This window comes from Helicoverpa zea, chromosome 3 (genome assembly GCF_022581195.2).
Source record: "Helicoverpa zea isolate HzStark_Cry1AcR chromosome 3, ilHelZeax1.1, whole genome shotgun sequence".
Classification (NCBI taxonomy): domain Eukaryota; kingdom Metazoa; phylum Arthropoda; class Insecta; order Lepidoptera; family Noctuidae; genus Helicoverpa; species Helicoverpa zea.
Window position 1 is genome coordinate 11,418,996 of NC_061454.1, and position 27,995 is coordinate 11,446,990.

General features: G+C 36.0%; 3 protein-coding genes across 4 annotated transcripts; 1 reads left to right on the top strand and 2 right to left on the bottom strand.

The window, feature by feature from the left end:
- Nucleotides 1-1,786: 1,786 nt before the first annotated feature.
- Nucleotides 1,787-10,143, bottom strand: LOC124645858 (venom serine carboxypeptidase-like). The gene is made up of 8 exons (XM_047185804.1): nucleotides 9,884-10,143; nucleotides 8,560-9,134; nucleotides 4,953-5,065; nucleotides 4,322-4,492; nucleotides 3,849-4,016; nucleotides 3,350-3,609; nucleotides 2,330-2,458; nucleotides 1,787-2,017 (listed from the first exon to the last, which is right to left on the bottom strand). Exons 1-8 carry the CDS (start codon nucleotides 9,922-9,924, stop codon nucleotides 1,816-1,818), a joined length of 1,659 nt encoding a protein of 552 aa, XP_047041760.1. The 5' UTR covers nucleotides 9,925-10,143; the 3' UTR covers nucleotides 1,787-1,815.
- Nucleotides 10,144-11,370: 1,227 nt separating this feature from the next.
- On the bottom strand, nucleotides 11,371-15,384 carry LOC124645861. The gene is made up of 7 exons (XM_047185807.1): nucleotides 15,016-15,384; nucleotides 14,521-14,723; nucleotides 14,150-14,335; nucleotides 13,908-13,974; nucleotides 13,613-13,741; nucleotides 13,119-13,259; nucleotides 11,371-12,764 (listed from the first exon to the last, which is right to left on the bottom strand). The coding sequence occupies exons 1-7, from the start codon at nucleotides 15,023-15,025 to the stop codon at nucleotides 12,589-12,591; spliced, it is 912 nt and encodes a 303-aa protein (XP_047041763.1). The 5' UTR covers nucleotides 15,026-15,384; the 3' UTR covers nucleotides 11,371-12,588.
- Nucleotides 15,385-15,770: 386 nt separating this feature from the next.
- Nucleotides 15,771-27,959, top strand: LOC124646225 (cyclic nucleotide-gated cation channel beta-3-like). 2 transcript variants are annotated; one of them, XM_047186332.1, is made up of 14 exons: nucleotides 15,771-15,917; nucleotides 22,579-22,682; nucleotides 22,769-22,837; nucleotides 23,066-23,206; nucleotides 23,654-23,799; nucleotides 24,190-24,449; nucleotides 24,611-24,760; nucleotides 24,906-25,211; nucleotides 25,386-25,509; nucleotides 25,705-25,787; nucleotides 25,898-26,044; nucleotides 26,276-26,388; nucleotides 26,637-26,958; nucleotides 27,348-27,959. In XM_047186332.1, the coding sequence occupies exons 1-14, from the start codon at nucleotides 15,885-15,887 to the stop codon at nucleotides 27,420-27,422; spliced, it is 2,073 nt and encodes a 690-aa protein (XP_047042288.1). In that variant the 5' UTR covers nucleotides 15,771-15,884; the 3' UTR covers nucleotides 27,423-27,959. The 2 variants fall into 2 exon arrangements, with proteins under 2 accessions (XP_047042288.1, XP_047042290.1); XM_047186334.1 differs by lacking the exon at nucleotides 15,771-15,917 and adding an exon at nucleotides 17,982-18,275.
- Nucleotides 27,960-27,995: the final 36 nt, after the last annotated feature.

Genomic DNA, 27,995 nt, shown 5'->3' on the forward strand with positions numbered 1-27,995 from the left:
TTGAGCCTATTCATTACAACCAAACAAACAAACAAAGTTTTCCTCTTTATAATATTAGTATAGAAGTATAGATAGGTACTTAATTGTACTCGAATTTCCGTAAATCTAGATACCATACCGGGATTTAATTTAATTGCATATACATGCAATTGTACCGGAAATGTTTTGCAACACAAGTTTTCAAAACGGTATCCTTGAAGATCCTTCTTTCTTGCCGTTTCTTCTAGTTGAAACCTTGCACCTAATAAGTTGAACATTTGGTGGCCTATAAGTTATGTATTGTATTATGCTAAGGCTCTTGGCTTGGACACCATGTAAAAACGAGAAAAAACCTCTTAAGGAAACCTGGACTTTAAAACCTGAAATTGCCAATTTGCCTTGAACAAGCGTGCTGCTTCCCTCTCTGTATTAGAAGAGGCCTGTGCCCTACAGTGGGACGATAAAAAAGTTGATGGTAAAGTTGAAGCTTAGTAGAAAAAATCTGTCTAATTATATTGTCGATGCCAATGTCGACGATTCTGCCAATGACGGATAAAATGAGAAGCAAGTACAGATACCGGCACGGATATTGGGCTCTCAGCGGAAGAGTGGGGATCGCTTTGCGCACCCGTACGCATAAGGCAATAAGGCAGTAAATCGCTTCTGCGCAGGTGAAGGTCATGGCCCGATATCCGTGCCGATAACTAGTGGCTGAGAAACTCCAAAAGTGTCAATTAAATAAAATTGAACTTGCTACAAACTTATTGGGTTAGTAGGCCGACAAATCTGTCTAGGTGCACTTTTCAGTAATTACCTACGTACGTTGTTCTTTACCCGTAATCATACAATCCGTAACATAAGTTATACGGTAAATTGTTTCTACAATAATTAATGGCGATGTAATCAATTGCTTTGGTACACGTGTAATCCCCTATTATTACCAGTAACAAATCACTGTTTGACAATTGTGATGTTTTATTCACTGCCGCTTAGGATGAAAGCATTTTTAGTCGACTTTAGAAAAGGTTTTCATTTTGACCTTTATGAAGGTATCTATGTTTGTATACTTGTACGCGGTTATCTCAAGTTAGGCTGAACCGATTATGACGCGGTTTTCCAACTATGTTGGGGTCGGCTTTCAGTCCATATTATTGAAATCTGTTAAATTATTTTGTAAACAAGTTTTACTTTCAGCTTATTGGATCTGTTAAAGTAATAGGTACAGCAGTTTTTTTTTTAATATTTGCGTAATACACTTCAATGCATGTTAAATAAAATTGCCGTGTCAGTTTTCTCATAACATCAATATTTATGACAAGTAGTCTGTGGTCTAGATGTTAGCACGTGGGAACTAAATATAAGTTGTGACCACGTGTAGCGATCGTGCTTGCTTGATCGAATGCCTAAGGCTTTATAACAATAATACCTTTACCTTAGATAATACCTACCTAACTATTCTCTACATACATCGGACCAAGTAGGAAAAATCGTAGATTCAGACGACTTTACTGATAAACCGATTTTACGGTCAATAATATACGGAGTGACTCAAACTAAAATAATAGAGACATATGCATGTTGAGTCATAAATAATTTCCATATTTAATTAAACTTCTTAGACCATGTTATTTTAATTACAAACCTGATTGGTGAGAACCATCAAAGGATCGAGAGGTGTGGAGACAAAATGTAGACCTTTGCCCAGCAGTGGGACAGTTGGGGCTAACAAAAAAATTGACTTCTAAAGCACCATCAGGTGGTAAACTATGTTCCCAGTTGACAAACTTTGGAATACAAAACAGCCTAATTTAAATAAATTCGTTTATTAAACCATGATCAGAGGTAATGTATCGCAGAACTGTTCTTAATAATCTCCTGTATGAAGGAACGTTCGAACATGCCGAATCGTTTGCTGAGCGGCAAGCCTTGTGTCCAGCGGGCCACTAAGTTCTGTGTGGGAGCGGGCTTGTCTAAGGGGGCCATGTGGCCTGCACCTCGGAGGACTACTTCTGTGAGATGGCCCCCGGTCTTGTGGTAGCTGGAAATAAGAGGGATAAAAAATGATTCAGGAAAATGTATGTAAAAGAGCAGTGGATCACCAATTAGCTGCACTAGCAACTATAATGTAGCAGGTAATTTCTCATTCACAAACACTAATTCAAAATATCCTATGTACCAAAGATGTTTTGTCATCAAAACTAGTTTTTAATACTCAATTCGGTCAAGACTATGTAAATTCATGACTACACATAACGTAAAGAGAAATTCTTCCGTTCTATCATTCAGTTGTGATTTATTAACTGGGTTAACTGGCATGAAATAATTTATAACAAACATGAATAGCACTCACCCTGCAAGTTTGTTATTGAAGATGTATGGGAATCTGGTAGCATTCAAGAATTCTTCAGCTCCGTTCCACTTCCACGTGCGATAATTTTCAGAAGTGAACACGCATGGCAGCATCTGATCTAGCTGACCGCTGGAAGAACAAACGATAGTATCGTAAAATTTCAGTTTCCTCAAAATTACGAACATCTTTAAAAAGTTATTCATCAAAACTAGCCATAAAACATAACTTCTACGGACTACGAATATTATAGCAAAATGTCAAAAAGAATCCTACCTAATATTATTTCTCTGAACTTATCAAACAAAAACCAAAGCAACAATATATCTGTAACAAGATACATATCACTTCCTGGACTTTAGGTCGGATACCTACCCAGTAAAAAAGTAATTGATAAATGATTCTAGTAAGTGTGTACCTACCTACATAGGCGCCTAAAAGTATTATACTGACATTTTAGAGGTCAGATAATTTCTGTTTTTCGGCCGTTTAGCTACGTTTAAAGTTTTTGGTTGCGTAGGTATCAAAATTTGAGATTTTTACAAAACTGGTAAAAAACCGGTCAAGTGCGAGTCGGAATCGCACACGAAGGGTTCCGTTCCATTATTTAGAAAATGAGCAAAAAAATTACGTTTGTTGTATGGGAACCCCCCAAAATATTTATTGTATTCTAGTTTTCAGTATTTGTTGTTATAGCGGCAACAGAAATACATCATCTGTGAAAATTTCAACTCTCTAACTATCACGGTTCATGAGATACAGCCTGGTGACAGACAGACGGACGGACGGACGGACGGACAGAGAAGCGAAAACAATAGGGTCCCGTTTTACCCTTTGGGTACGGAACCCTAAATAAAAACGAGTTATTTGCGTCCAATACGTTGAAAACTAGATTTTAAGCGTGGTTAACCACAACCGCCTTTGTACATTGTTTAAAGGCTTTAATATTTACGATAGGTTATTTTTATTTCTCCTAGGATAGTTTCTATAACGGTTCCTCAAAAATATAACCAAAATTCTTACCAATACGCCATAACTTTGTAATGCTCCAGCAACGTTTCAAACATCGGTTTGGTCGTACTCAGGAAGTCTGGCGCCAAATACGCGTTGACTGTCATATTGACCCATGCGAAGTTAATATCTCCAACATGTATGGCCTTCTTGACTTCTGAAGTCTTCAGGAAGTTTGTATATCTTCCTACGGGAATGTCGTCTCTCAAGAAGTTATAGGCGTGCTTCTGGTTCGTGATGAAGAGTAGTACGGTGACGAGGCTGTTCCATTTCTGAGGAAGAATGAGAGTCTATGAAATCATGCATGGAATACTGTGACCTTCGATTATTATTTAAGTCGTTGCCTCTTACTCTAGGTACTGTTTTGCCTTAAAATTGTCTCGTGTGGTTTAAATAAAGTACAGTACCTAAATGACCCTTGAGGCGCCTTCCGCCTTTGTCCAGCAGTATACGTCTCTCAGTTGAAACAACGACGACGAGTACAGTAACAGTACTTTTAATGTAGACTTACGTTTTTGGCTTCAATACTGTTGTTAGCTCTAATCTGCTCCTGGAAGGAGTCAATCAGTGGCTTCACTGTTTGTATCTGCTCCCTCTCCAACAAGCCGAAGTAGTAGAACGGCCACGCGATGTGGGATATCATGTCAGGGTCCACGTATGCGTTGCCGATTATCAGACCCTGGTGACGAAATACATCATTATTAGACCTTACATTAGTTATTCCGCCGAGGCTGCTGTGGCTACGGGATTGTTTAAGAGTTACTGTGGCTTGGGAACTAAAAGGGCTCCAGAAGGACCAAAGATGGGTTAAAGTAAGGAAAAGACTGACATTCCGTTGAGAATGGTCATATCACATCTCAAAAAATTTAAGACAAATTGCAAATTAGATTTTATACAACAAAGGGAAAGCATGCATAATAAATGGTGTTCTTGTGCCGTGTAGCGTTAGCCACACCTACATAACCATTGAAAATCCTTAGTTACCTCTAAATTGATATCAGCCCCAGGAGTATCCTTATGCTTGTGTATCTCCATGGCCATGGCCGGTACATACTTGCCCGCGTACGACTCTCCCGCCAAGTATAGCGGTGCTGTTCTCAGCTCAGGGAATATTTGCAGGAACTGCTTCAGAGTCGAATAGAGGTGTTCGGCGTACTGTAGAAGAAAAAGATTTTTATGGAAAAATATTTGGTATACAAAGCATTTCGTCTATTTAGTTTAGGATTCTCGTACAATTTGGTATGGGGCTTTCTGAAACTCTCGCGTTCCATGAAGTAGATATATTTAGGTCCCCAAAATACCAAGGGATTACAGAACTTTTTAAAATATCTCCCGTGTAGGAGTAACAGCGAACTTTTGTATTAATTTACTTACTTTCCTGAAGAAGAGATTTGTTAATGTAACTGTGGATCAATAAACTTTTAAAACTTTTTTATTATTTTCTAGGCCAGGTACCTATGCAAATATTTCTTTAAAGGTTTATAGTGTAATTTTACGGTGTTTTGATGATCTGATCCGCAATAACTTCTGCAACCTTGGGCAAGCAAAAAGTGCTCATACTTGTTATAATAAACGCTCGGCTATATAACTGCAATAAAACGTTGCTGATGCTCACCGTGGCCATATTCTTAGCATATCCATCGACATGGTTGGTGAAGCTGTAGCCTGTGCCGACGGGGTTGTCGATGAACAGCAGCGAGTGGTTGTGTAGCCAAGTGAACGGGTTGCCTGCAATGCACTGTATTATTATTTGGTTTCTAATAGTATTTTCTTTCATTTATATTTTTATGGGATGTGTGCCAGGCTACCTTTAACCGCCATAGAAATTGGTGGAACTCGCAACCATGAGAAAATAAAATAAGGCTGATTCAAAAGGTCGTCAATCTCAGAATAAATTCATTTGGGAATAGTCAAGGCTTATACAGAAAAATGCTAGGTATGATGCAATTTTTAGGGTTCCGTACCTCGAAAGGAAAAAACGGAACCCTTATAGGATCACTTTGTTGTCCGTCTGTCTGTCTGTCTGTCTGTCTGTCTGTCTGTCTGTCTGTCTGTCAAGACCCTTTATCTTAAGAACGCGTGAACGTATCAAGCTGAAATTCACATGAAATACTCGGGTCTATTGTCCCTTTAAGCTGTGAAAATATCAAACTTCTAAGCCAAGCCAATCAAAAGATACAACCGATTATGTCGATATTTTCAACAAATTTTCGACACTCGCAAAGGAATCAAAACCTACAGGGTACTTCCCGTAAACTCAGAATCTTGAAATTTGGCATGAAGCATTGTCATATAATGCAAATATGGAAAAATTGCGAAAATCACATTTTTTTTGTTATATAATATAATAAAAATATTTTAATAAAATGAAACTTACTACCTTATTTCTCACGAACGAATAAAGGTACCAAATTGAAATTTATACCAAATACTTAGGTCTATTGTCCCTTTAAGCAATGAAAAAATCAAACTTCTAAGTTAACGCGATCAAAAGATACAGCAGTTTTACCGACACCTTAGACGAATTTCCGTCACACGCTAGGGAATCAAAACCTACAAGGTACTTCCTTTAAACTCAGAATCTTGAAATTCGGCACGAAGCAACGTTATTTAGTACAGATAAAGGAAAAATTACGAAAATGATAAATTTGAAGTTACATAAAATATTAAAATAATATTATTTTTGCTTACATGACATAAAATATTTTTTTAATAATTATAAACTTACTACTTACCCTTTTTCACATGAACGCGTAGAAATATTAAAGTTTTGATAAAAAGTGAAATTCATATCAAACACTTCTTAAATATAATGGCCTCTAAACTGTGAAAAATTTTAAATCATTCAAAGGTCATTGGGCACCTTAGTATGGAAACCATACCCACGGCGGATACGAACGAAATATAGCACAGTATAATGATAAAGGCTCTGATTTACTATGGCATTAGTCGCATCAATGTGAACCATGGGAATCTAGAGAAAATCAGGTGTAAACATCAAATATTTTCCTCATTTCAATGGGGAACTTAAACGACCACGTTTGACGGATTTGAGAAATCATTTCTTTGTAGTGAAAGAGTATACTCGCCGTTTATTTCCATTGTCATCAGGTCAGGATCTGATGATGGAAATCCTAAGAAATCGAGGGCAACTATCAGAAATTTTAGGCATGCATAGGATTTAAACTTGATTCTCAGATGTATGTCTGGTGATACTATCAAACAGTGAAAGTTTAGAGCTTACCTGATGATGGAGACGTGAGAAAGTCGAGAGAACTCCTTAACGGTATGTTTTTAGTTACGTCGTGTTTATATTATTCGTATTGACGAGAACTTTTCACAAAAGTTAAAAATAAAAACTTTTTACAAAAAAAAAAAACAACTTCTAAAAACAACAAGAAAACTGTTTATATGCATCGGTCTAGATCTCGGTGGTTAAATAAATATAGATGCATCCTCTAGACACCGACTTCTAGACCGAAGCACCTAACATCTTTTTAATTTCTTTCTTGCTTTTGTTTTCTTGTTGCTTTTTTATATGTTTGAAGTTGGATTTGTTTGTAAAATGCTACAAAATAAAGCCGACTTTATAAAACAAAGAAAGGGACAGAATACTTTTGTCAAGGCTCTAGAAACGTAAAGCCAGCAGCCCCGAATCCTACTCTCTAGAGGTCGTTGTTACAATTCGACAGCTACAAGTCGTCAGGCGGTTTCGAAAAAAACCTGAAACTGGGGCTCGTTAGGTGATTAATCCCTTAAAAATAAAAGATCCCATTTCTGCAATGGCTGCTTTAACCCAAGTTAGTAGTGAATTCTCGTCACCTAAAATAAAATAAGCTCCAACACAAGGTTACGGTATAAATTGTAAAGGAGTTCCCATAACTATATCTGATCTTTGCTATCGATCCCACAATGGCAGTCAAACCTATCTATGTGGAAAGTCTTCGCCAATACGAATAAAATAAACCCAAACACGTGGTAGTTGCAACATACCGTTCAGGAGTTCCCTCGACTCTCTGTAGTCTCCATAATCAAATCAGCTCCAAACCTTCACTGTTTACCAGTACCCTCAAAAATACACTCACATGTCTGGTTATGACTCGATGCGTGCCTACAATATTCAAGAGTTGCCCTCGATTTCTCAGGGTTTCCAGATAATCATCAGATCCTGGTCATCCGAATTGGCATCTTCCTTCTTTATGAAAATTCTTTAACAATAAAAACTAGCATTGCAACCTGTACAATCCTCTGAAACTGCTTGTCTTTTATATTTTTCAAACGATCCTGGACATTCGTGGAATTTTAATAAAATATTATATTCAAAGAAACGTCATACCATTCTCCACGATTTAAAACTACTTTGATTCATGTCCGCCACTTTTTACAAAGCGGGTCAGATATGCCCAATGACCTTTAAGACATAATTAGTTATTTTCAATCAAATTTCTGAATGATGACTATAAAATGTTGTATATAAATAACTTTAATAAAATAACTTTTACAAGGTACTGGCCTACTATTTTAGTTATATTATAAAATAAAAAATATTAACTATTTTGACTCTCACGAAATTACCATAACTAAGATTGTTCTAAACTTAACAGTTGGCGCGAAACTCACTTTTTATCTATACAGGATTGTACGGAACCCTCGCTGCGCGAGTCCGACTCGCACTTGGCCGGTTTTATTTTGAAATACTTATATTTCACAACAAAAATAACGGGGATGTGTTTATTTGTTTTAAGCCACAATTAGTGTCAGTGCCTGTCCGCATTGGCATTTCTAGACGCATGTAAGCCTACAGTACATAATGAGATCACACCCATTTTTCAAAAGAACAAAGTACTGCATTACAATCCTGGGATTTTCTTCGATATGCACCTACAATACACGTCACAAGCATTGACCTTTATGAACAATACAAACAATTCTATCTATTGCTCGCATAGAATACTAATGCTATACGTTTTTTTTACCCGCAACAGACGTGATTGCAAGCAATTGAGGAATTCTAACAATAAATTGCATTAGTTTTCCTGTTCTGTGATTACGTCGTAAATTCTAAGACAGGCTTAATTTCAGATTTCTCAAATATTGGTCTTTAAATTTTTTCACCCTAGGATGATTGATAAACAATTTTATTCTTTCTAGATCATGTTTGTAGTGTTCCAGCATACATACCTTTTAAATACCTACTCAATGATAGATTAAAATAAACTTACGTTTCAAAGTCTCATTCACTACTGTGAAAGGTCCAATCTCGTCAAACAGTCCTGTCATACTGGACGCTCCTGGGCCTCCTTGAAGCCAAACGACCCATGGCGTGGTGTTCACAGGCTTATTCAATACGGGGAAGTACCAGAAAAAGAGGTTCGAGTTATAAGTGTCGTTCACAGTGAAGAAACCAGAGTAGCTCTTGAATCCCAAGAAATGCTTTGCATCAACTCTCGCAGCCCTTTTCCCTTCTCTTGTCCGTCCTTCTTTTAAATACTTGGTCAATATAAGTGCTGTGCCATTATCAACTTTAACTTCAGGCTCACAAGGTTCATTACTACTTATAGCACTTGTTTTGTTTGCATCTAATAGGTTATCTGCTACATCTTTGCGTGTGCCGCACGTTTTCTTAGTATCATTTATGTTTTCATGAATCAAACTGCCGTTGATTGTGTTATCACTACTTTGTTTCACTACAATCGTATTGTTTTTAATACTTTGTGGGGCTTTAACTGGTTTAACGTCTAGTATTAAATTAGAAATATCATCTTGGTGGTCAATTTCGGCGACTCTGCCAAATACACTGGAATACAATGGTGGTGTTGTATTACAAATGAGTTCATTGAGTACGTAGGTATAGTATTCATGATAATTATACAATTAAAACAGTAGGTAGATAAAAACAACAAAAGTCGATCTTTGTTTAAAAAAATGTACTATACTGACATCATACATTCGGGCACAACAGAGCCGTTGTTTGGTCCCTGGTCAGAACAATTCAAGGATTGTGCTTGAGCATTCATTCATGTTATACAACCATGAACTTGTTACTTTGTAATATACACTTATTTATATAGAAATACAAAAAAACTTGAAGTAGTTTATTTATGACTGGAAAGGCCAAATTAGAAAGTTACAGAACCCATTGCATAAGCTTTTATTCGAGCCCAATATATAATTTTGAGAATTAGTCGGAAAGAAAATCATCAATGAAATCACGAACGATTATTAGGCCATATAGTAAGGGTCTCCTCTGACCAAGGCTTGTTGATATTTACTGATTAACAAATGTGACTGTTTCAGGGCCAAAATAGTTGTGGGTTCAATATTTTTTTGTATTTCAGCAGGCGAATTACAAACGTCATAGAATTTTGTAGCGTCAGCATACTACACTCTAACTAAGCTCATTTGTAACATTTACCTAAATTACGTACTTAGAAGATTATTAGCTATTATTCTTTGCTCTCGACACGATTTATTTATACTCAGTTATAGATTTTAACATTAAAATATTTGATAAATGAAAATTCTCAGTATATGGTAAAAACTTACCTCACTAAGCACAAAAATACAATAAAAATCACATGCTTCATTATAAGTTATTTGATTAGCACTAATTAACAACGTGATGTGTCGTTTGGACACATGCCTTGCGAACTACTAGTCCGTTGCGACATCCCTGGGCATACATTATCACTTGAACTATTTGATCCCGCTACGTACACACACTGATAGGGCTGAAATTCGCTTGTATTTTGTACCACGCGCACTTTAAGGTGGACACTTACTGGGAGCAAAATATCACTTGAGTTAATAAAAGGTACGATGGCCAAAGGTAGACTGGTAGAGAACTCCTAAGGCTGCCATTGCACTGTATATGCAAGAAGCATTAAATAAATAAATAAAATAAAAGGCGATGTAAGGTAAGCGCTAAGAGACTTTTTTTGATGACGCATCGCCTAGACTTACAGTAGGTAACTTCGCGACAATTGATGCTATATTATTTCATTATCTTCTATTGCTCGGATATTGGTTCTATACCCTATTCAACGAGCCGTGAGACAAAAGGTAAACAAACCATAAAAGGGTTCTTTATTATATGTCATGATTGATGTATTGACATATTTTATAAAAATAACTACGGTTATACACTGACAACATTAGACATGATATTGTAGAACGATATCTGTAGAACTTATGTAATCCTTTCGGACTTATTTGAAATCAAATATCTTAAATGTCTTAATGATTAACTTAATTTTAATTAATTATATATTAAATCGTTTAAATGTAAAATAATCTAATTTGTTTTCGTCTTATTTGCTAATGCACCTACCATGTTTTTCTCTGCATCACCCTACCTAAGGTTGGCTGGAAAGAATGCCTATGGCATTAAGTCCGCCTATGTAATATTTTTGTTAAATAAATAAATAAACCTAAAAATACTTGATTCTCAAACTTGGAATTGCTCTTAGTGCGTTCCCAGTTTTATGTTATCAATGAGCGTGCCTTTTGACAATGAATTGTAGAATTGCTGACCTTGGCTTAGTCTCACGTGTGTTAGAACCCAAATAGTTTGATACTCCCACTTATCATATTCCCTAAAAGTTATTTTAATAAGTGCACATACGAAGTCACTGGCTGAACCTAGTTTAAGAAAGAACCCTTTAAAGGTCTTTAGCGAAAAATAGTATGATACAAACATCTAGACCAATATCCACATTTGTGATATTAAGTAGTAGAATATTGATCAAAGCAATTGATGTAGGAGTTGCTATTTATACTAAATCCATTATTTTCATGGAACTGAAAGCAAAAAATACGAATTAGATAACCCTATCTACAAAGGGTTTGTGCTTACCCGTGGCCTTCCTAGTTGGGTAAACCTATATTGATTTCTATTCAATCCACCACGACGAACATAAAATAATTTACAAAAAAAATGTCTACCTGAATCAAGCGATAGATAGGTATACTTATAAACTATTTTGACGATAAATAAAAACAAGAAAATGTAAGAAATTAACATTCAAAACGAGTTTAAAATTGAATCCAATATTTATTTATTGTTGAGTATACTTTCTGCATACAAACTATGCTTAATTAATGTTACTCAGTCTATGACTATATTCTAATCAGATGACACATAAGTTCCTATGCACATTACATTATGTTAGATGGTACCTACTAACTTGTAAGTAGATACGATTTATGTTGGTATATAATAATTAATATTATTGCTACAATAATACAATATAATATTGAACTTTTATACATTGAACTTTTTCATATCTTTCTAAACAGAAGACAATCTCGTTACTTGTGCTGGTTAAAAATAAATAGTGCACAAATATTTTAATGGTTTCATTTCCATAATAACAAGTCCAGTTCAGTATCATAAGAACATAGTACGTATTTATTACCGAACTTTAGGTACGTAGGTACGTATATTTTATAGTAGAGTTGTCAGCACATCATGCTACGACAATCCGTCAAACTTCAAAAGATTTTCAACTTTATCTCTAAAGGATAAGGTTCAATGTTTATTGTATGGGCTAATACCTTGGCCTTTCTGCCAAAACCCCTAAAAAGCCCACCTTCTAAGCGTGGCTATGGTAAAAATGGAAATTAGCGATATAATATACTGAAAAGTACAGAATTATTGAAACTTTCATTCATATAACATTATTTATAGAGATTTTTTTTATAGATTGGAGTAGCTTGATGTCCTAGTCTGTGCCGAAGTTTCAATAAACTTCCTCTTTACATATGTTTGTAATACATACCATTTCCTTCTTACTCGAACACAATTATTAATCCACGTGTCATGATGTCCAAGTAATAAATAAAAAAATCTAAAACAACAATGTAGCAAACGGCTCACATAATTTAAATACACGTATCGTAATTTCACACCCAATTTTATTAGCATGCTAATCATTGTTACAGTAGGTATACCTACATTAATAACAAAACAATTTAATTGTAGAAAAATTACACAAAATTATCACATTGATTTACATGGAATTGCAATTTTAGAGGTAAGATCTAATCTATACTTATAATAATAAAAAGTTTTTTTTTGTTTCTTTGTTTTTGTCCTAAAAGCTCCGAAACTACTGAACCAATTTGAGAAATTCTTTCTCTGTTGGGAAGCTACACTATCACTATTCTCGTGTGAGAAATATTTTATCCGGGTCCTGGAAGTAGGTACCACAGGACACGAGTGAAACGGCGGGAAAACCGCAGGTTTTAATTTAAGTTACACTAATTTGGCGGTAATTAGTTACTAAATAGTCTTTAATGTCGGCCATGACAGATGCAAGACGAGCTATTTCCGAATGTATCATTTCTAGTGTGTTTATAATTTTGCTTGTCCCGAATACTTTCTCTCGCTCTAGGGATAAAAATACTGAAGCTTTGTCCTCACCATCTGTGAAAATTATAAACACATTATTAACTGATGACATGGTTGACTGAAAGGTCCTTGTTCTTTTTCTTATCGAATGATGCTTTGTAGGAGTTTCTAAGACCAACAAAGCGATTTTGTCACATCCCAGGAGTCGAACCCGAGACTTCGACGTGCACAGCAGTCACGCTATGCGACTACTAAAAAACCGAGGCAGCCGACTGAAGGGACTAACTTTTTGTCCTTTGAGCCGAGAACAAGACCAATTCTACGATTCTCATCCGATTCTCAACCATATTCTCATAATATTAAGGTTGATTCTGCTTTTAGCAAGCGAAGCAATTTTCTTCAAAAGTAAAAACCAATTAGGTAAATTACCTGATTCTACACAATGTTCGTTTTTCGTCACAATAACTTCGGGCTTGCTCTCTGAAGGGCTGCTTGATCCGCCAAGTTCTATATCTGAGTTTATTGACGAGCGTTGCTTTCTACGCCTTTTAGAAGTTCTCGGCCCTCTACCTGTGTGCAATGAAGATTTTTAATTGTAGTTGATTGAATACAGCTTAGAGAACTTGCCTATAAACCAGTGATGATGAGAAGTGGCATGGATGGAGCAATCCAGCATAGCTTTTTCCCAATCATGTTAGTTTGGCTTTCAGACTAACCATATGCAGGTGAGAACCATTGTTTTACAAGGAGCAACTGCCTATCTGACCTCAGCCCAGTTACTTGGGCAAACCCTTTTGGTAAGACTGGTTGTCAACTTTCTGGCTTCTGACTTCAGGTAACGACTGCGAAAGATATAGATGCCAAAAAGAAGAAAGGAAGGCCTATAAAATAATAAAATGTTTATTATTTTTGCCATGTCTTACTTGAGCTTTTAATATCTCCTCTGGAGTCTACCATAGGTTTACTTTCACCAGGGCTACTTGAACCAGCAGTGTCGTCATTACATGGCTGTCGCCTCTTTCGGCTGGTTGATGGTTCCATTGCTTCAGTATCTAAAAAAATTAATTACATTTTTATTCCAGGAATAATTTGTTATTTGAAACTTCTATTTTGATAAAGTGACATAGAAATGTTTACAGCATATCATTAACCCCATATATTTTTCCCAAGGAACTGAGACCGTCAAAAACATAAATGAAAAAATATACCTAAACTTACCAAAATACTGATTAATTGGGCTGTCCTCATTATTGTCAGTATAATTTTGTATTGCTTCTTCTAAGCCCTGAAATAAAAACAAAAATCTGTAGATAAGCTACACTTCTTAGCCAAAACATGGGTATATTAAAAACATATATTAGGTTAAATCCATTTTCATACATCTTGTATGTACACAAGAAGTTTGATAGAGATAAATAAAAAAGTTATATTCCAACTAAATTATTATAATATTTACTTACTTCCTCAGAAAGTGGATCATTCATAATAACAACTCCTTCAACAGCGCTCTCTCCTATTAAACTCATTATATTTTCTTCCATTGCTGACAAAGGCAATATTCCTTCAGGCAGCGGTCTGTCTCCATCCTTAGCAGCTTTCAACTCGAGAGCTCGTCTCCTTACTCGGTACTTCCAGTCACACCAGTACTAGAATTTGAAAATGGAAAATGATAAACTGACAGTTTCTTCTTCATGAGGGTTTTATACTTAGTTAGTCACTGAAACACTATAATAACTAAATTCTAAAATTTTCTTTTTAATATTTAACAATATTTTTATGAAGCATGCAATAAGTGGTAAAATTAATATTTTATTATATTTACTAGGCTCACCTTAGACCAACCTTTTCCATCTTTAACAGCACCATCTTTAATAGCATTCAGTTTCTTAGCACAGAGATTCCATACCTTCACAGTGTGGAACTTGCCTCGTCTGCGTCTGCCCCTAGTAAGACCTTTAGCCAAATCTTCATGTTCTTTGAGAAACTCTAACAGAGCTGTCAACTGGTCGAAGTTCACTTGTTTCCTTTTGCATTCTGGAAGTAAAAAGAAAAACAGATTGTTTATGGGTGAGAATATAAAATTAAATAAATAATTAATATGTCGCACACACAAATCTCACACTGTTATGCATTATAAACTGTTATGAAATATATTTGTTTATTTAGGTTTTCCATAGAACTTTCTTCGATTCCGTAGTACTTTGCTGGCCTACTGTACCTACCACAACAAAAATAAATATTTAGAAGTATGTATTTCACCAATTCTTAATTGACTGCAATGGTATCTATCCAAACTAACGATCAAAATAAAAATAAAAGTACTTGCCTGCATCCATTTTGAGTGGCTTTATAATTCTTTGTGTTCACTTGTTTTCACAAGGTTTTCTAATGGCTATTGTGTGTTTGCCGGCTTAAGCTGAATAACATTTTTCACGCGGATATAGTTCCTTTCACAATAATTAAACTATCGGTTTATAATCATCTCGTTTAACTTTATCGGACTGCAAGATAATCGACTCATTTGAAGAACTGTTTTACCGACGAAATGGGTGCAACGAAATGCGCGCGCAGTATTCAATATTACTTGTATCTTTCAGCGCTTCAATCATGAACTTCTGGTAGAAATTTGGTTTTAATCCTTCAAATTTTCTATTTAAAAAATAGTAGTAAATACGAGAAGTAAACAAACCTGCAGTTGTTATGACAGCTGCAGAAATTACTGCCACCATACAAAAAAATTAAATAAATGTCCTACATTTTCTTTTTCCGTAAGTCGTCGTAACTATCATTTTTTTTTGTTTTCAAATAGTTTTTTTTACAAAAGTAATCATCACTATTTACAAGATGTTTGCTCACAAAGGTTAGTGTTTTGGAAAAAAGTACCGACTGAAAGGAGGCACAAAACATCAGAGCTTTCAGCTGCTTTTCCGCTGCATAGTCAAATCATCAAAACCAATATTTACTTCCCGCCCAAATCCATTATAAACCGGACAAATTGAAAAGGTCTTGACCAACAACAAAAGTTGCAACAAGCTTGTTATTTACAACTAGGTCGTATAAAAATCTTTCAGCTCGTAAAATTGACAAGTGATAATATCGACGTGGGTTTCCGGTTTCAGTAATCTCTAGAAAGCTCAATTGGTGGTAATAAAATGGTGGTAAAAGCCTACTCTCCGTAATTTAAAACGGGCCAAAATGGTGTTCGAGAGCTTGAAGTTCTTCCGGAAGGTATGTTACTTGTGAATATTTCAGTTAAAATAATGTACCTAAGGCTATGTGATATGGCTAGATCTATGTTTTTTTGTTTATTTTGTCAACAAAGTCCTTGCGAGTTGATTTTACTTGGTCATTGTAACGCATAGCAACGTAATCCGTGCTGAAATAAAAGGTCATAGCGTAGTTACCGAGATTAGGAATTGTATTATTCTATTGATTTCATGAAAACCAACGCACCCTCCGGCTGGAATTACTTTGTTAGCACTGGCTGTACGTATAGTTTCAATTAAGTAAAGCGATTGCAAGTACCAACCTAGGTACTTCGATTGCGATGGGAACTTAGGACGTTAGGCTAATTAAATATTTTGCCAAACTTATACCTAGACTTAATTACCTACCTATGTTTCTGAGTAAACTTTTGTTATTGTATTTTTGTAGATAGATACCTATCTATATAATTACATAATAATATAGGTACTTTCATATTTTTAAAGGACTTATAAAAATTAAAACATTATTTTAAGCGATGGCGCCTATCCTAAATTTCAAGCAACACATTAGCCTCTTTCCGCCAATTTATTTTTGGACCAAAGTAAATAGTTGCTGATTACTTTTTGCCCTTTGAATATTTATTTTGGTGCTAGGTATTCTTCACACACCAGAATAAAAAGAGGACCCCTCTAGCCATCTTCCATAAATGCTATTCACTTAGGTAACACTGAATCAAAAATCATTTTTTTTTAATTGGCCCAATATCTAATCTTATTACTATTCTTATACCAACTCACTTAGTTCCTGAGATTAGCGTTTTGAAGCCAAAGAAACTTCAGTTTTATAAGAATAGATAGCGAACTACAGTAATTTCAATTGAACGAGTAATAAAAGCTTATCGGAAAGTTAGTTTCAATCGCCAGGATTGAGATTTGCACGGGGCACGTGCTACCTATTTCTAAATGGGTATAATTTAGGCGGTCACCAAAAATATTTTTAAGACTCTAAGCAGAGGCACCAAATAAAATAAACAACTCCAAAAAAAATAAATTGACTTTATTAAAAGGGCACTAAAGTATATAATATTATGATCCAAAAAAAATAAATAACATCAGAAAAATCGCAAATCTCGCACTCATATTATTTTTGGTTCCCAAAATGGATTAATGGTCACCAAATTCTATCCAACTAAAAGATTAATATTACCACCAAAAATCAAAGTTAGTGACGAAAACGAATCGCTGCAAAACCGACTCCACGTAGTCTTGTCTGCCCTACCCCTAGAGTGCAATTCAAAACCGCGTAGGCGCGGAGGGGCGAGGCGGCCTGCGAGCTGAGGCGCAGGTAGTTTTAAGGCTCGCCACTGCGGCTGAGGCTGGCCGGCGGCGGAGCCGGCCAGCAAGCCGAAGCTTGCCGCAACATGCTTGCTGCATGTTGCGTGCTTACATTTTAAACGCACTGAGTTACACACAAATTCATATAACAATAAATAAGCGACGTACGTTTGGGAACCCTAGTATATTAATTGGTATTTGGGAAATATTCTAGCGATCGTTAGCTTTTTTAGTCTAACAAAAATGACCAAATTAGGAGTCATGGTATTACATAATTGGTAACATCTAAGTAGTGACAATATATAATATTTGGTCTAAAGTGTATTTTAAAGGAGTCCATATATTTTTTTAGTAGTCAATAATATGAAAAAATGGTTTTATCTAATAATATTTTTGGAAACGTTATTTGGTGACCATTTATCCATTTTGGTAACCGTTTAGAATTTTTTTGGTTGTAAAATAGGTACTTTTTTGGGTGGTGTTTAAACACAAGCCTTTCTAAATACGTTACCTACGTATTTTGTTCCTAGTACAAAAGCTTGAATCAACAAACGTTTGGTCAACAGTGCCAGTCTGTAAAACTATACTTACGGAAAACGAAATGTAAACTACATAGGTATCTACTGAAGCCAATTTCTTTCTTTATGACTAATTAACTGATTTGTGTCATACGAGTACCTGCCTAAGTATGGAGGTAGATACCGAATTTGTTTTTTTTTTTAAATTCATGTTTTCAAAAGACTTGGCGAAGGCACGACTTTCTGGTCCAACCCCATAAAGATTGGGCCAATATTGGGCCCAACGGCCCAATACAACCACGACCAAGCATCGTATTGTTCCGAACTACAAGCAGGCTAAGTTTATTTGTACAGTCGCTTAAACGTCTCCGCGGTCTTCGCGTGTGTCGTTGACCGGAAAATTCCTTTCGAATATTTTCTTATTTGCGTTGCCGCCATAAATTTTACTTATTTAAAAATCGAGGGGTTTTAAAATGTGATCGTTTAGTGATTCATTAATTTACAAAATGGAAGTTAAAGTTGACGTGGTGAGTGTTTTGTTTTTCGTTGGATTTCCCCGCATTTTCCTGTTGAGGTAACACGACTGGGAAAAAAATTTGAATGTCCTAAAAAATTAAATCAACTTATATGTACTTTCATGATGATTTAGATAGTGTTCTGTATTTCTTTAGGTATAAATAAAGAAACAAATAAAGCAGTGCGACTCAAAATAAACTACGTCCGAAAATTTCAGGCTATTGTTAAAGACAAAACCTTGTAGGACTATTTCTGGACATCTTTTTAAAATAAATATTTAACTCTTACTCTGTGACTCTTAAAACACAATCGAGAAAAAAGACGCAGGTTTTGCATAGTTCCATTGCTGAATTTTGTTCTATTAAATTACAACATCACGTTACTTAATATCATAATCACACTTATATTACCTATAGACATAATAGTTCCGATGAGTGGATGTATTTCTTAACGCAACTGTATTACTAAACTACAAAACGGATTTGGACAAAACTTCATCAAAAATAGCATAATAGCATAGTACCTACTTTTTATCCGGAAGCTGGTATTCTCTCTGGACAAAGGTGGTACTGCGGGGAACAGCAGAAGTAGTTGAATAATAATTGCAAATAATGAAAGGAAGCTTCTCCGGTCTTAATTCTAAAAGGACTGTGCACTTGCTATCCAATAAAATCCAATTAAGTTGTCCGTTTGTTTTACTACCGTCAAGTCTATCTACATGCGAATCTACTAATTCCGGTATTACAGATGACTTTGCTAATTCACCACACCCAGTCTTCAATTAATTTAAATAATTCCTTCCTTAGAACTGTTACCTACTGGTAACTATTACCCAATGTGGCTAACCACTCCCTGATACCTATATCATATCTAAGCCTATTCTATCATTAATTTCAATTTAATTAGCACTAATTTATATTTCTTTTTAAGTTGGTAGTATTTTAAAATTTTATTACGAGGTAACACGACCTTTTAGAATCCATATATCAATAGAATTTGGGATATTATAGCCTTTGTTCTTAAATATTAACCCAACAATTTGAGTACGGAATATATCTACTAACTCTTGCGGGATAGACCATGGTAACTCTTTAGAACTATCCCGTTCTAAAGAGTTACCATGGTCCTGGTACACAAAGGACTTGAGACGGAACGTCTTAACCCCGACACTACTTCTCGCTGAACCCCAAACGGGAGGAGTATTTTGAAGATTTTTCACCAACTTTAGACCTACTTTACTAGATTTCGTTGATGAGTGTGTGATCTGCAGGAACCCTTTATCCATACATATTTTATTACATCGCTTCTTATGGCTTCTTATCATTACTTTGTGGCGTCTGTTTATAACTATCAATTTAATTGCTTAACGTTTAACCTTTTCTGTGGAAATGTGTAGGCTGGAAAGACAAAGGAATTTTCTAGATGACCGAGCATCAAAGTACTTGCGCTACTTATGTACCTATACCACAGTCGAAAACGTTTTTCAAGAAAGACAATTAGCATACGTTGGTACCTATTTTCTTTTCATATAAAGCTTGATTATATTAAATTAAGTAATTATATTCTTTAGTTTATTTTTCCACGATACCACATAGTTTTCGAAACCTTTAAAAAATAACATAAATTAAAACCCATATCATGGAATCATGGAGATCCGTGCCCCAAGGGCGGATCCACCGTTGTGGGCACGATGGGCATGCCCACAACCTTATTACCTAGACCTAGACTTGTGACATCACACTTTTACGATAGGCTGATGATAACACTAGGGAACAAAATAATACTTTTTTTTTTGTTGCATTTAATTTTATGACTGTTGTTTATTAATTCGAGATCACCATATTTTTTTTTTCTAACAGCTTTAGTTTTTGAGTTACTTTTGTGTCCCAAAACTCAAAAAAATTCGCGCTCGCTACACTCGCGGCTTTTTCACTTTGCGGTGGTTTAAGTCCAATGTCGAAAACGTTAGATTAGTTTAAGTTAAAATTGAAAGTAGAAAAGGATAGCACCCCCATAACGCCCTCTTTCAGGACTTTCTGGTTAAAAAGAAGCGGTGAAGAACAAAACAAACTTCCCAGCAACACAGCTGTCTATTACAATAAAATTATTATTATTTACAATAGTCACTATTTTACATTTTTTTGTACAAAACAGTACCAAAACTCAAAAAATCTCGCGCTCGCTACGCTCGCGGTTTTTTCACTTAGCAGTGGCTTTTTTTTTACTTGTTTCTGTGATTTCGTGTCCCAAGACTCCAAAATTTTGCGCTCGCTACGCTCACAACTTCTTAATTTCACAGTACTTTTTCTATAATTTCTATAGGTATTTTTGTGGCACAGAACTCAGTTATACAGTTTTATTCCACGTCTTCGCTTTTGGTTTTATAACTTGGTAACTACGACGAAATCTAAAAATGTTCCGGCTTGCTACGCTCGCGCAAAAAACAAAACTACTCACAATCTTTCTATACATAGTGGTGCTTTAGTAATGATTGCACCGGGTACATAAGCTAGAGACGGAACTGATAGTGAGCATAATATGAGTTTAGATATATTAAAAAAAAAAAAAAACTTTTTAGCATTATTAGATTGGTTCGTAATTTTATTTTGTAGTTTTTTTTTTGGGGTGCTCAATAGGTAGCAGCCCGGGGTGCCACCCGATGCTATGCCGCCACTGGTAGTTGAGAAGTGCACCAAATGCGTCAAACCCTCCCTATATTGGCTTACTGGCTACTAGAAGTTATTGATTGAAATAGGTTTGGATCGAAACTATTTTTTTTTATCGGGTCCAACTTCCTCCTAAGTTTATTTTCATTCCTAATGCCAAAGTCCTGATGCTCAGAAAAAAGGAAATAATTTCATTCAAAAGTTCATAAACGACTTGCATCATTTTTAATGAGCATGTTCATGCTCCGACTTGTACTTTTCTAGTAGCCGCTTCTAGTTCCGATTTTCTAGTAGCTGTGACCACAACCTTTTTTGAGGGCTGGATCCGCGCTTGCCGTGCCCGATTTGGGTGTCAATGAGGCAAGGCCATGCAGCGACCGCCATTATCCTCCGAACACCTCACTGTGATTTGAATACAAAAAAGCCGTTAAGTGCTTTCTTACTGCCAGTAAACAATGAAATATTATGGCCAGCCAGCCACTTGGTAATGAATTGATGAACATCGATTTATTGTACGGAACTCGATACAGACGTCTTAACTGCGAATTGAAGAGTCGGTATAGTGATCTATGTACTTGGCCGGTAATCATTTTAATTTCATTATGGCGTCCATAAAGTATACCTAAGCACTAACTGACTTGGCAGTATTTTTATTCGTAGCATTTTTGGTCCCCTATCCTTTTATCAATCCCTAGGGGTTGGCCTGACTGCCGTACTGCATGTCTGCATAACTTTTTGTGGCAATTTAGCGACTGATTAATTGGTCTGCAAATACCCGATTACTGACGACGTGGTTTTTACTTTGGTGGAAATACTATTTGGTAAAATAATAACTATGTTCAGCCGACTCATCAGCTGACTAAGTTAACTCTTAGTCATCACATTGAACATAAGCACTAATTAAGTAGGGGGTTCAATATAATGCTGTGAAACTGAAAAATGACCAAATACCTACCTAATACAAAAAGATTGCTTCGAATTTTAATAATCCAATATCAAAAATACTTCGTATCGCACAATGGCCAGACATTAAATGACCCCAAACTTATAGATAACAATTGCCAAGAATATGGCATAAGGAGTGGACGACGTTTATGGGTTATGACTTTTACGACTGCACTAAAATTGACGTTAAATGCTGCTATACCGTTGTATATCAATCAGAAAATTAGGAGAAATTAATTGTTCTACTGTACCGGTCAAACATGAGGCTGACCTGGATCTTGTATTGTGGCGGGAAATTTTCTATGACGTCACAAAGTCAAGTATAAAGGCATTACTTTTGAAGTGAAGTATAAATGGTGTCAACCGGAAGGTGGTGCGGTAACATTATACTCACGTCAATTGTTGACATATGTGGGAAATGTATGTGAAGGTATACATTTGTTTATGTTTACGACGATGCAATTGCAACCCACAAGGTTACATAGAGCATTATGAGGGTATTCAGTATTTTAGTTTTAATCGCTGATCACGGGTTCATAGATAGGAGGAAAGCTCTATTGGCTAAAAGCCATCGACTGAAGTGAAATATATATATATATATATTTTAATTAATGGATGACATCATCAGAAGATTTGGTGCCTTATGATTTTTTACTGCTGAATTTCTTTGGGTACGTCTAATAACTTAAAAAATACTTTTCAGCATACGGTACATCCATCGTCAGCAAAGCCGGTAGAAAAACCGCCGATACCCAAACAATCATGTGGCTCTTGGTGCACTCCCGACTCAACTCCAGCCCACAATGTGTATGTAAATGAACAACACAAATTAATATGAAATTCTCAGTTCTACATATAAATGGTTGGTTAACATATGGCTCGTTTGTTTTTAGGTTAACGCAAACGAATTCGAATATTGAAAGCAAAACTGAAATTCAAGAAGATGTACAGAATAAAGAAAGGTATGGAAACAAATCCTTACTTAAACTTATTAATAAAATCTAGCTGATCATTCATAAAAATGGAATGAGAAGGTAACATGGGTAACATGATAAGCACACCCTTACAATTTCACACACTAGGGGAAAACCATAGTAGGGACTTCGTCATTTTACGCCTTAATCGATCAATCACGTCAAAAGCGAAATAAAACATCTTCATATTCACTAATCATCTGGCTATTCTTTCAGCTTAATCGGTCAGCTACAAAAAGTTCGACTGTTCTCATCTAGTCCACCGCCTGCGTACAAAATTGACGATGCCATTACCGAAGCCGATACTGAACTGAAAGAGTTCAAAGCTTCTAAATCCAGAGACAGCTCTCCTGAAAGGTAAAATATATTTTTAAACTACTGAAATAATTGTAGTATTCGTCTTACCGTTATCTCTGTAATTAGTAACTGATTTGTCAATATCGCTTGCATCCACGTGCACGACGTCCCAACTCTGTGCCTCACCATTGACAAGTCTCCCGCAAACTGAACACCTATGTATGATGCATCACCATCGTTTGTAATTGATTGGTTTAGCACCAATATTCTTTTCCACGTGTCTTGTATACGTATGTGAATCGTTTTTATTTAACAAATTGATAGTTCTGGGAAGAATTACTTAGTTTTGACAGACTAGGTAGGTACTAAGTTGATACACTTTGATACCTGATAATTAGCTATGCTAATGCGATGTGGTTAGAGCAACGCTAGTTTTTCGTAAAGTTGACTCATAAATGATAATAACGTCTGTAACTCATAATAATCTTATCACGTTAATGTTTTCAGTACACCACCACCAGAGAAAAAGACAGTTGCAGTCATAGAAACTCCTCAAAGTCCTGTACCAATTTCTCCCTACCGAGAGATAAAATGCAAAGGCCTTTCAAAATTTTCTGCCTTCTGCGACCCTTTCATGCCGATAGATCCTCAAGGTAAATGATTATATAGCATTGCAGTAAATTCTTTTTAAATTGCTGTAACCGTCGGTCCCAGCTGGGCGCCAATTAGCTGTCACGACGATTGTTAAAGAACTATTAGGTTGGTTTATTCTTAAGTAAACGACAAAAGGAAATTACTAAGGGGTGTGTTAAGTAATTGAAATAAATATAATACGTACTTGTGTGTACAGCGAGGGTGACCTGCCTAGAGGTTAAGAGGGACGGTTTCCAGAACCGTGTTTATAGCAAATTGATTGACAAATTTTATAAAATGGTAGTACTTTCGCTTAATTTGTTTTTGACCATTTGAGAAATGCCTGAACTCCTAAAACTGCACGTCATATTACATTTATTCAAGACTCGAATCCCGGTCCCATCTTTCAGGTCGTCGCTACATATCCTGGCTGCTCCTAGTGACATTCTGCTACAGCTACAACGCGTGGTGCGTGGCCCTCCGAGCCACCTTCCCTTACCAGACTCCTGAGAACACACCATACTGGATGGTAGCCGACTATCTGTGTGACATCGTCTATGTACTAGATGTGGCCTTTGTCAAGCCACGGCTCATGTTCCTTCATGAAGGGTTCTGGGTAGATGATCCCACTGAGACGAGGAAGAATTATAGGAAGAAGATGCAGTATAAGGTGAGGATTTTATTGGTATTCAGTGACCATAATGTTCAAGATTGCAGTTTGGCAATACACGCTAAGCATGGGCATTTTAATCATCTGTTTATCATAAGATAAATAAGGGTCTGAGCATATCAGAAAAATACATAACGATTAAATTTGCATTTAACTTTCAGTTCGACGTAATATCTCTCCTTCCTCTGGATATATTGTACATCTACTTCGGCACCCAGAAAGTAATCCTTCGCTTACCGAGGGTATTGAAACTTCAAACTTTCTGGGAGTTCCACCAGGCTATGGATAGAGTACTTTCTTCGCCGTATGTTGTAAGTCTGCTTAGCATGCTTTATGCATAAAATATTATTAAGTAATCGCAATCTTATTTCTGGAATTTATTTCATTTTTTTTTAAATATTATATTGCTTAAACATTTTAATTATTTAAACATATAAATGTCTCGTTATTTTCCAGGTACGCATCGGCAAAACTCTCTTCTACATCTTCTACTTAATCCACCTGAACGCCTGCGCATACTACGCTATGAGTGACTACATAGGGCTCGGCTCTAATGGCTGGGTGTACGACAACGTTGGCTCTCCTTACATTCGCTGTTTCTATTTCGCGACTAAAACTGCAACCTCAATAGGAAAGAACCCCAAGCCTGAGAACACTATAGAGTATCTCTTCATGACAGCTGCCTGGTTAATGGGGGTTTTTGTTTTCGCTCTGCTTATTGGACAGATTAGGGATATTATTGCAACTGCGACTAGAGCTAAAGTGAGTGTTTTTGCATACAAGCTTGATAATCAGAATTTATTATGGTCTATCTTCCCGGAGATACCATATCTCGAACAGTCAATTGCAAATACAAAAATGGTTCGTATTGTATATTGGAAATACCTGAAATTTTGAGAACCTGTTTAGCTAACGTGAAATTCTTTGATGAAACAGACGGAGTATCGCAAAACACTAGATGGCAGCAGCCGTTATCTTCGCCGCTTGAATATGCCGGTTACACTGCAGCGACGAGTCGCGTCATGGTTCGACTATACGTGGAGTAAACAGCGATGTTTCGGTGAGATAACACTACATATAAAGTAACACACACAGTACATAATAATATAGAGTAAGTAAAATGGAATAATAATTCAAACCAATAATATTAGTGCAAGGTAGCACATATTTTTTGTTGGGCGCCAAAATTACATCAGCTAGTCCCACGTTGGGTGCCAAAATAGATTTTGTTCTAAAATGTTCCTCATATTTACAGATGAGCCCAGTATTCTGAATTCACTGCCATTTAACATGAAAAGGGATGTAGCACTCGAAGTTCACATGTCAACTTTGAGCAAGGTATATTCAATTTATTTATTCATCATCAACACATCATTATTTAAGGATTTTCGTTTGTTCATTTTGAAAGTGTGCAAAAAGTATTAACCACAGTCTAATAATAATTCCAGGTGCAACTATTCCGCGACTGTTCATCGTCATTGCTGCGTGATTTGGTGCTTCAACTGCGTCCTGTATGCTTCCTGCCCGGCGATGTGGTTGTAAGACGAGGCGACGTCGGTCATCAAATGTACATTATATCTTCTGGGGAGTGTTGCGTATGTATCCATATTTCAAAGTAAATAAATTTTCTACATTTACATTACTAAACCCGGGTTATATTAAGCTCAAAAACTAAGCTGAAAACCAGAACTACGATATTGAAAATGGGGCTGGCATGTAGTTGTAGGTTAAAAATACCAATCTACATATTTACAAAATTATGATTGAAACTAAAGCATATAAAAGGTATCTGAAATGTATATTTACTTATTTCTGTATATTTCCAGGTGATGTCACAAGATGAGAAAGAAGTTTTGGCTACCCTACACGAAGGTTCTGTCTTCGGAGAGATCAGTCTACTAGGCATTGATGGCCTGAGACGTCGTACTGCTACTGTAAGGTAATATAAATACCACTATACTTGGGACGTTTCATAGAACCAAATCCTCAATCTTATCTGAGTTTTAAATAATTTAATTTAACAATCAATTGAAGTCTAAAGTATTCTTGTACTTGTAGTGCCTTTCATTTCTAATATGTCATCTTGGTTGTGTATACTGGCCCACTTTGGGCGCCAAATTAACTATAAGTAACCCTTCATTTGGTTACGACTACCTTCATAATAAATCAAAGATACACTTTTCCCAGATCACGAGGCTACGCAGGCTTATTCGCTCTCTCCCGAGCGGACCTAGAAGCAGCCTTAAAGCACCACAAGCAAGCAGCCCAAGTATTACGCATTAGAGCTGATCAAATAATTCGCGAAAACGCAGCCAGGCAGACGAAACAACGCATGATGAGATTAGAAGCTAAGAAAAGCGTTAGTATTCATGAAGATGAGTCTATTGTGAGAAGGAGACTGTCTAATACTTCTAGTTCGTCGAATTTGACGGTGGAAGGGAGACGGCAGAGGTCCGCTAGTGCAATGTCTAGAAGGAGGTTGTCGGCTGTTTCAGAGATTGGGGATCAGGTATGTTAAAACTTTTTTTTTTCTTTACACTATGTGATCATTTAAAATTATTTTGCTTTCTCCAAAAATCTAGTCGCTTTTAGTGATAGATCGCCTATTGTACTCGTCTACTACTTGTTTGTTATTAGTGTACAATAAAGAATATTTTATGTATCTGACCCCCGCACTCAGAGACATTTAATGGTTACTTAAGTCACTCCTCAGTGTCAGATTGTCAAAGAAATCCTTCACTAAAGAATGATTTAAGTAGTGATTAAATGTTTGAATGCGGCGGTAAGGAATTACCAATAAATGCTCATTTAGATATTTTAGTAGTTATTGGCGCCCAACGTGGGACCAATCCATGTAGCCCAATACTAAATCTACACAATCTTTGTAATTTTTTACAGGCTCCGCCTACTTTGGAAGTGACCTGCGACAGAGCTCGAACCCCTCTGCCAACGATTGTGTTATCTGGCGACTGAGCCAAAGGTGAAAATAATAATGTTTTATCAATACTTTTCCTACTTCATAAGCCAAGGAGAGCAGAATAAGACATGACTTAGAAAAGTGCAATTAACTCGAGGAAGGAACCAACATTTGGTAACTGAGTACAGGAAGTGAGAATAAGAGAATGAATACTTAATATATCTACCTATACATATATTCTATACATATATCTCCTTTATTTTTAAGTCTAGTTTACTACGTTTTGTACATACATATATTGTAGTCTAAAATATAATTATCGTAAATGTTTATGAAAAAAAAAAGATGCTTCCCTATTCCCTCTTGACAGAACTTCATGTCATACTACACTACTACGAAATATAGCCCTTTCCACGTGATTAATGTCAAATATTGACACCAAATATTGATGTTTAATATAAAATAAGCTCAATTTGTACACTTGTAGATGGTATTATTTTTATAAGTAATTTATTTTAGAACTATTGACTGTATATTCTTTTTGTGTCTCTTACTGAACTATATCGACGTGTCAAATAAATACAATTCAGAAAGTGTTTTGTTTCATTTTAAGTAACTCTAACCGTCAG

Coding starts and splice junctions, on each gene's coding strand:
- LOC124645858 (XM_047185804.1), bottom strand. CDS start 9,924: ATGAAGCATGTGATTTTTATTGTATTTTTGTGCTTAGTGAG. Junction 4,017..4,321: donor GGGCTGATATCAATTTAGAG/GTAACTAAGGAT, acceptor TTTCGTCACCAG/GGTCTGATAATCGGCAACGC. Junction 2,459..3,349: donor TACAAAGTTATGGCGTATTG/GTAAGAATTTTG, acceptor TTGTTCTTCCAG/CGGTCAGCTAGATCAGATGC.
- LOC124645861 (XM_047185807.1), bottom strand. Junction 13,975..14,149: donor ATGATCCACTTTCTGAGGAA/GTAAGTAAATAT, acceptor TTTTTATTTCAG/GGCTTAGAAGAAGCAATACA. Junction 13,260..13,612: donor AGGAGATATTAAAAGCTCAA/GTAAGACATGGC, acceptor CATTGCACACAG/GTAGAGGGCCGAGAACTTCT.
- LOC124646225 (XM_047186332.1), top strand. CDS start 15,885: ATGGTGTTCGAGAGCTTGAAGTTCTTCCGGAAG. Junction 23,800..24,189: donor CATGCCGATAGATCCTCAAG/GTAAATGATTAT, acceptor CCCATCTTTCAG/GTCGTCGCTACATATCCTGG. Junction 24,450..24,610: donor GGAAGAAGATGCAGTATAAG/GTGAGGATTTTA, acceptor TTTAACTTTCAG/TTCGACGTAATATCTCTCCT.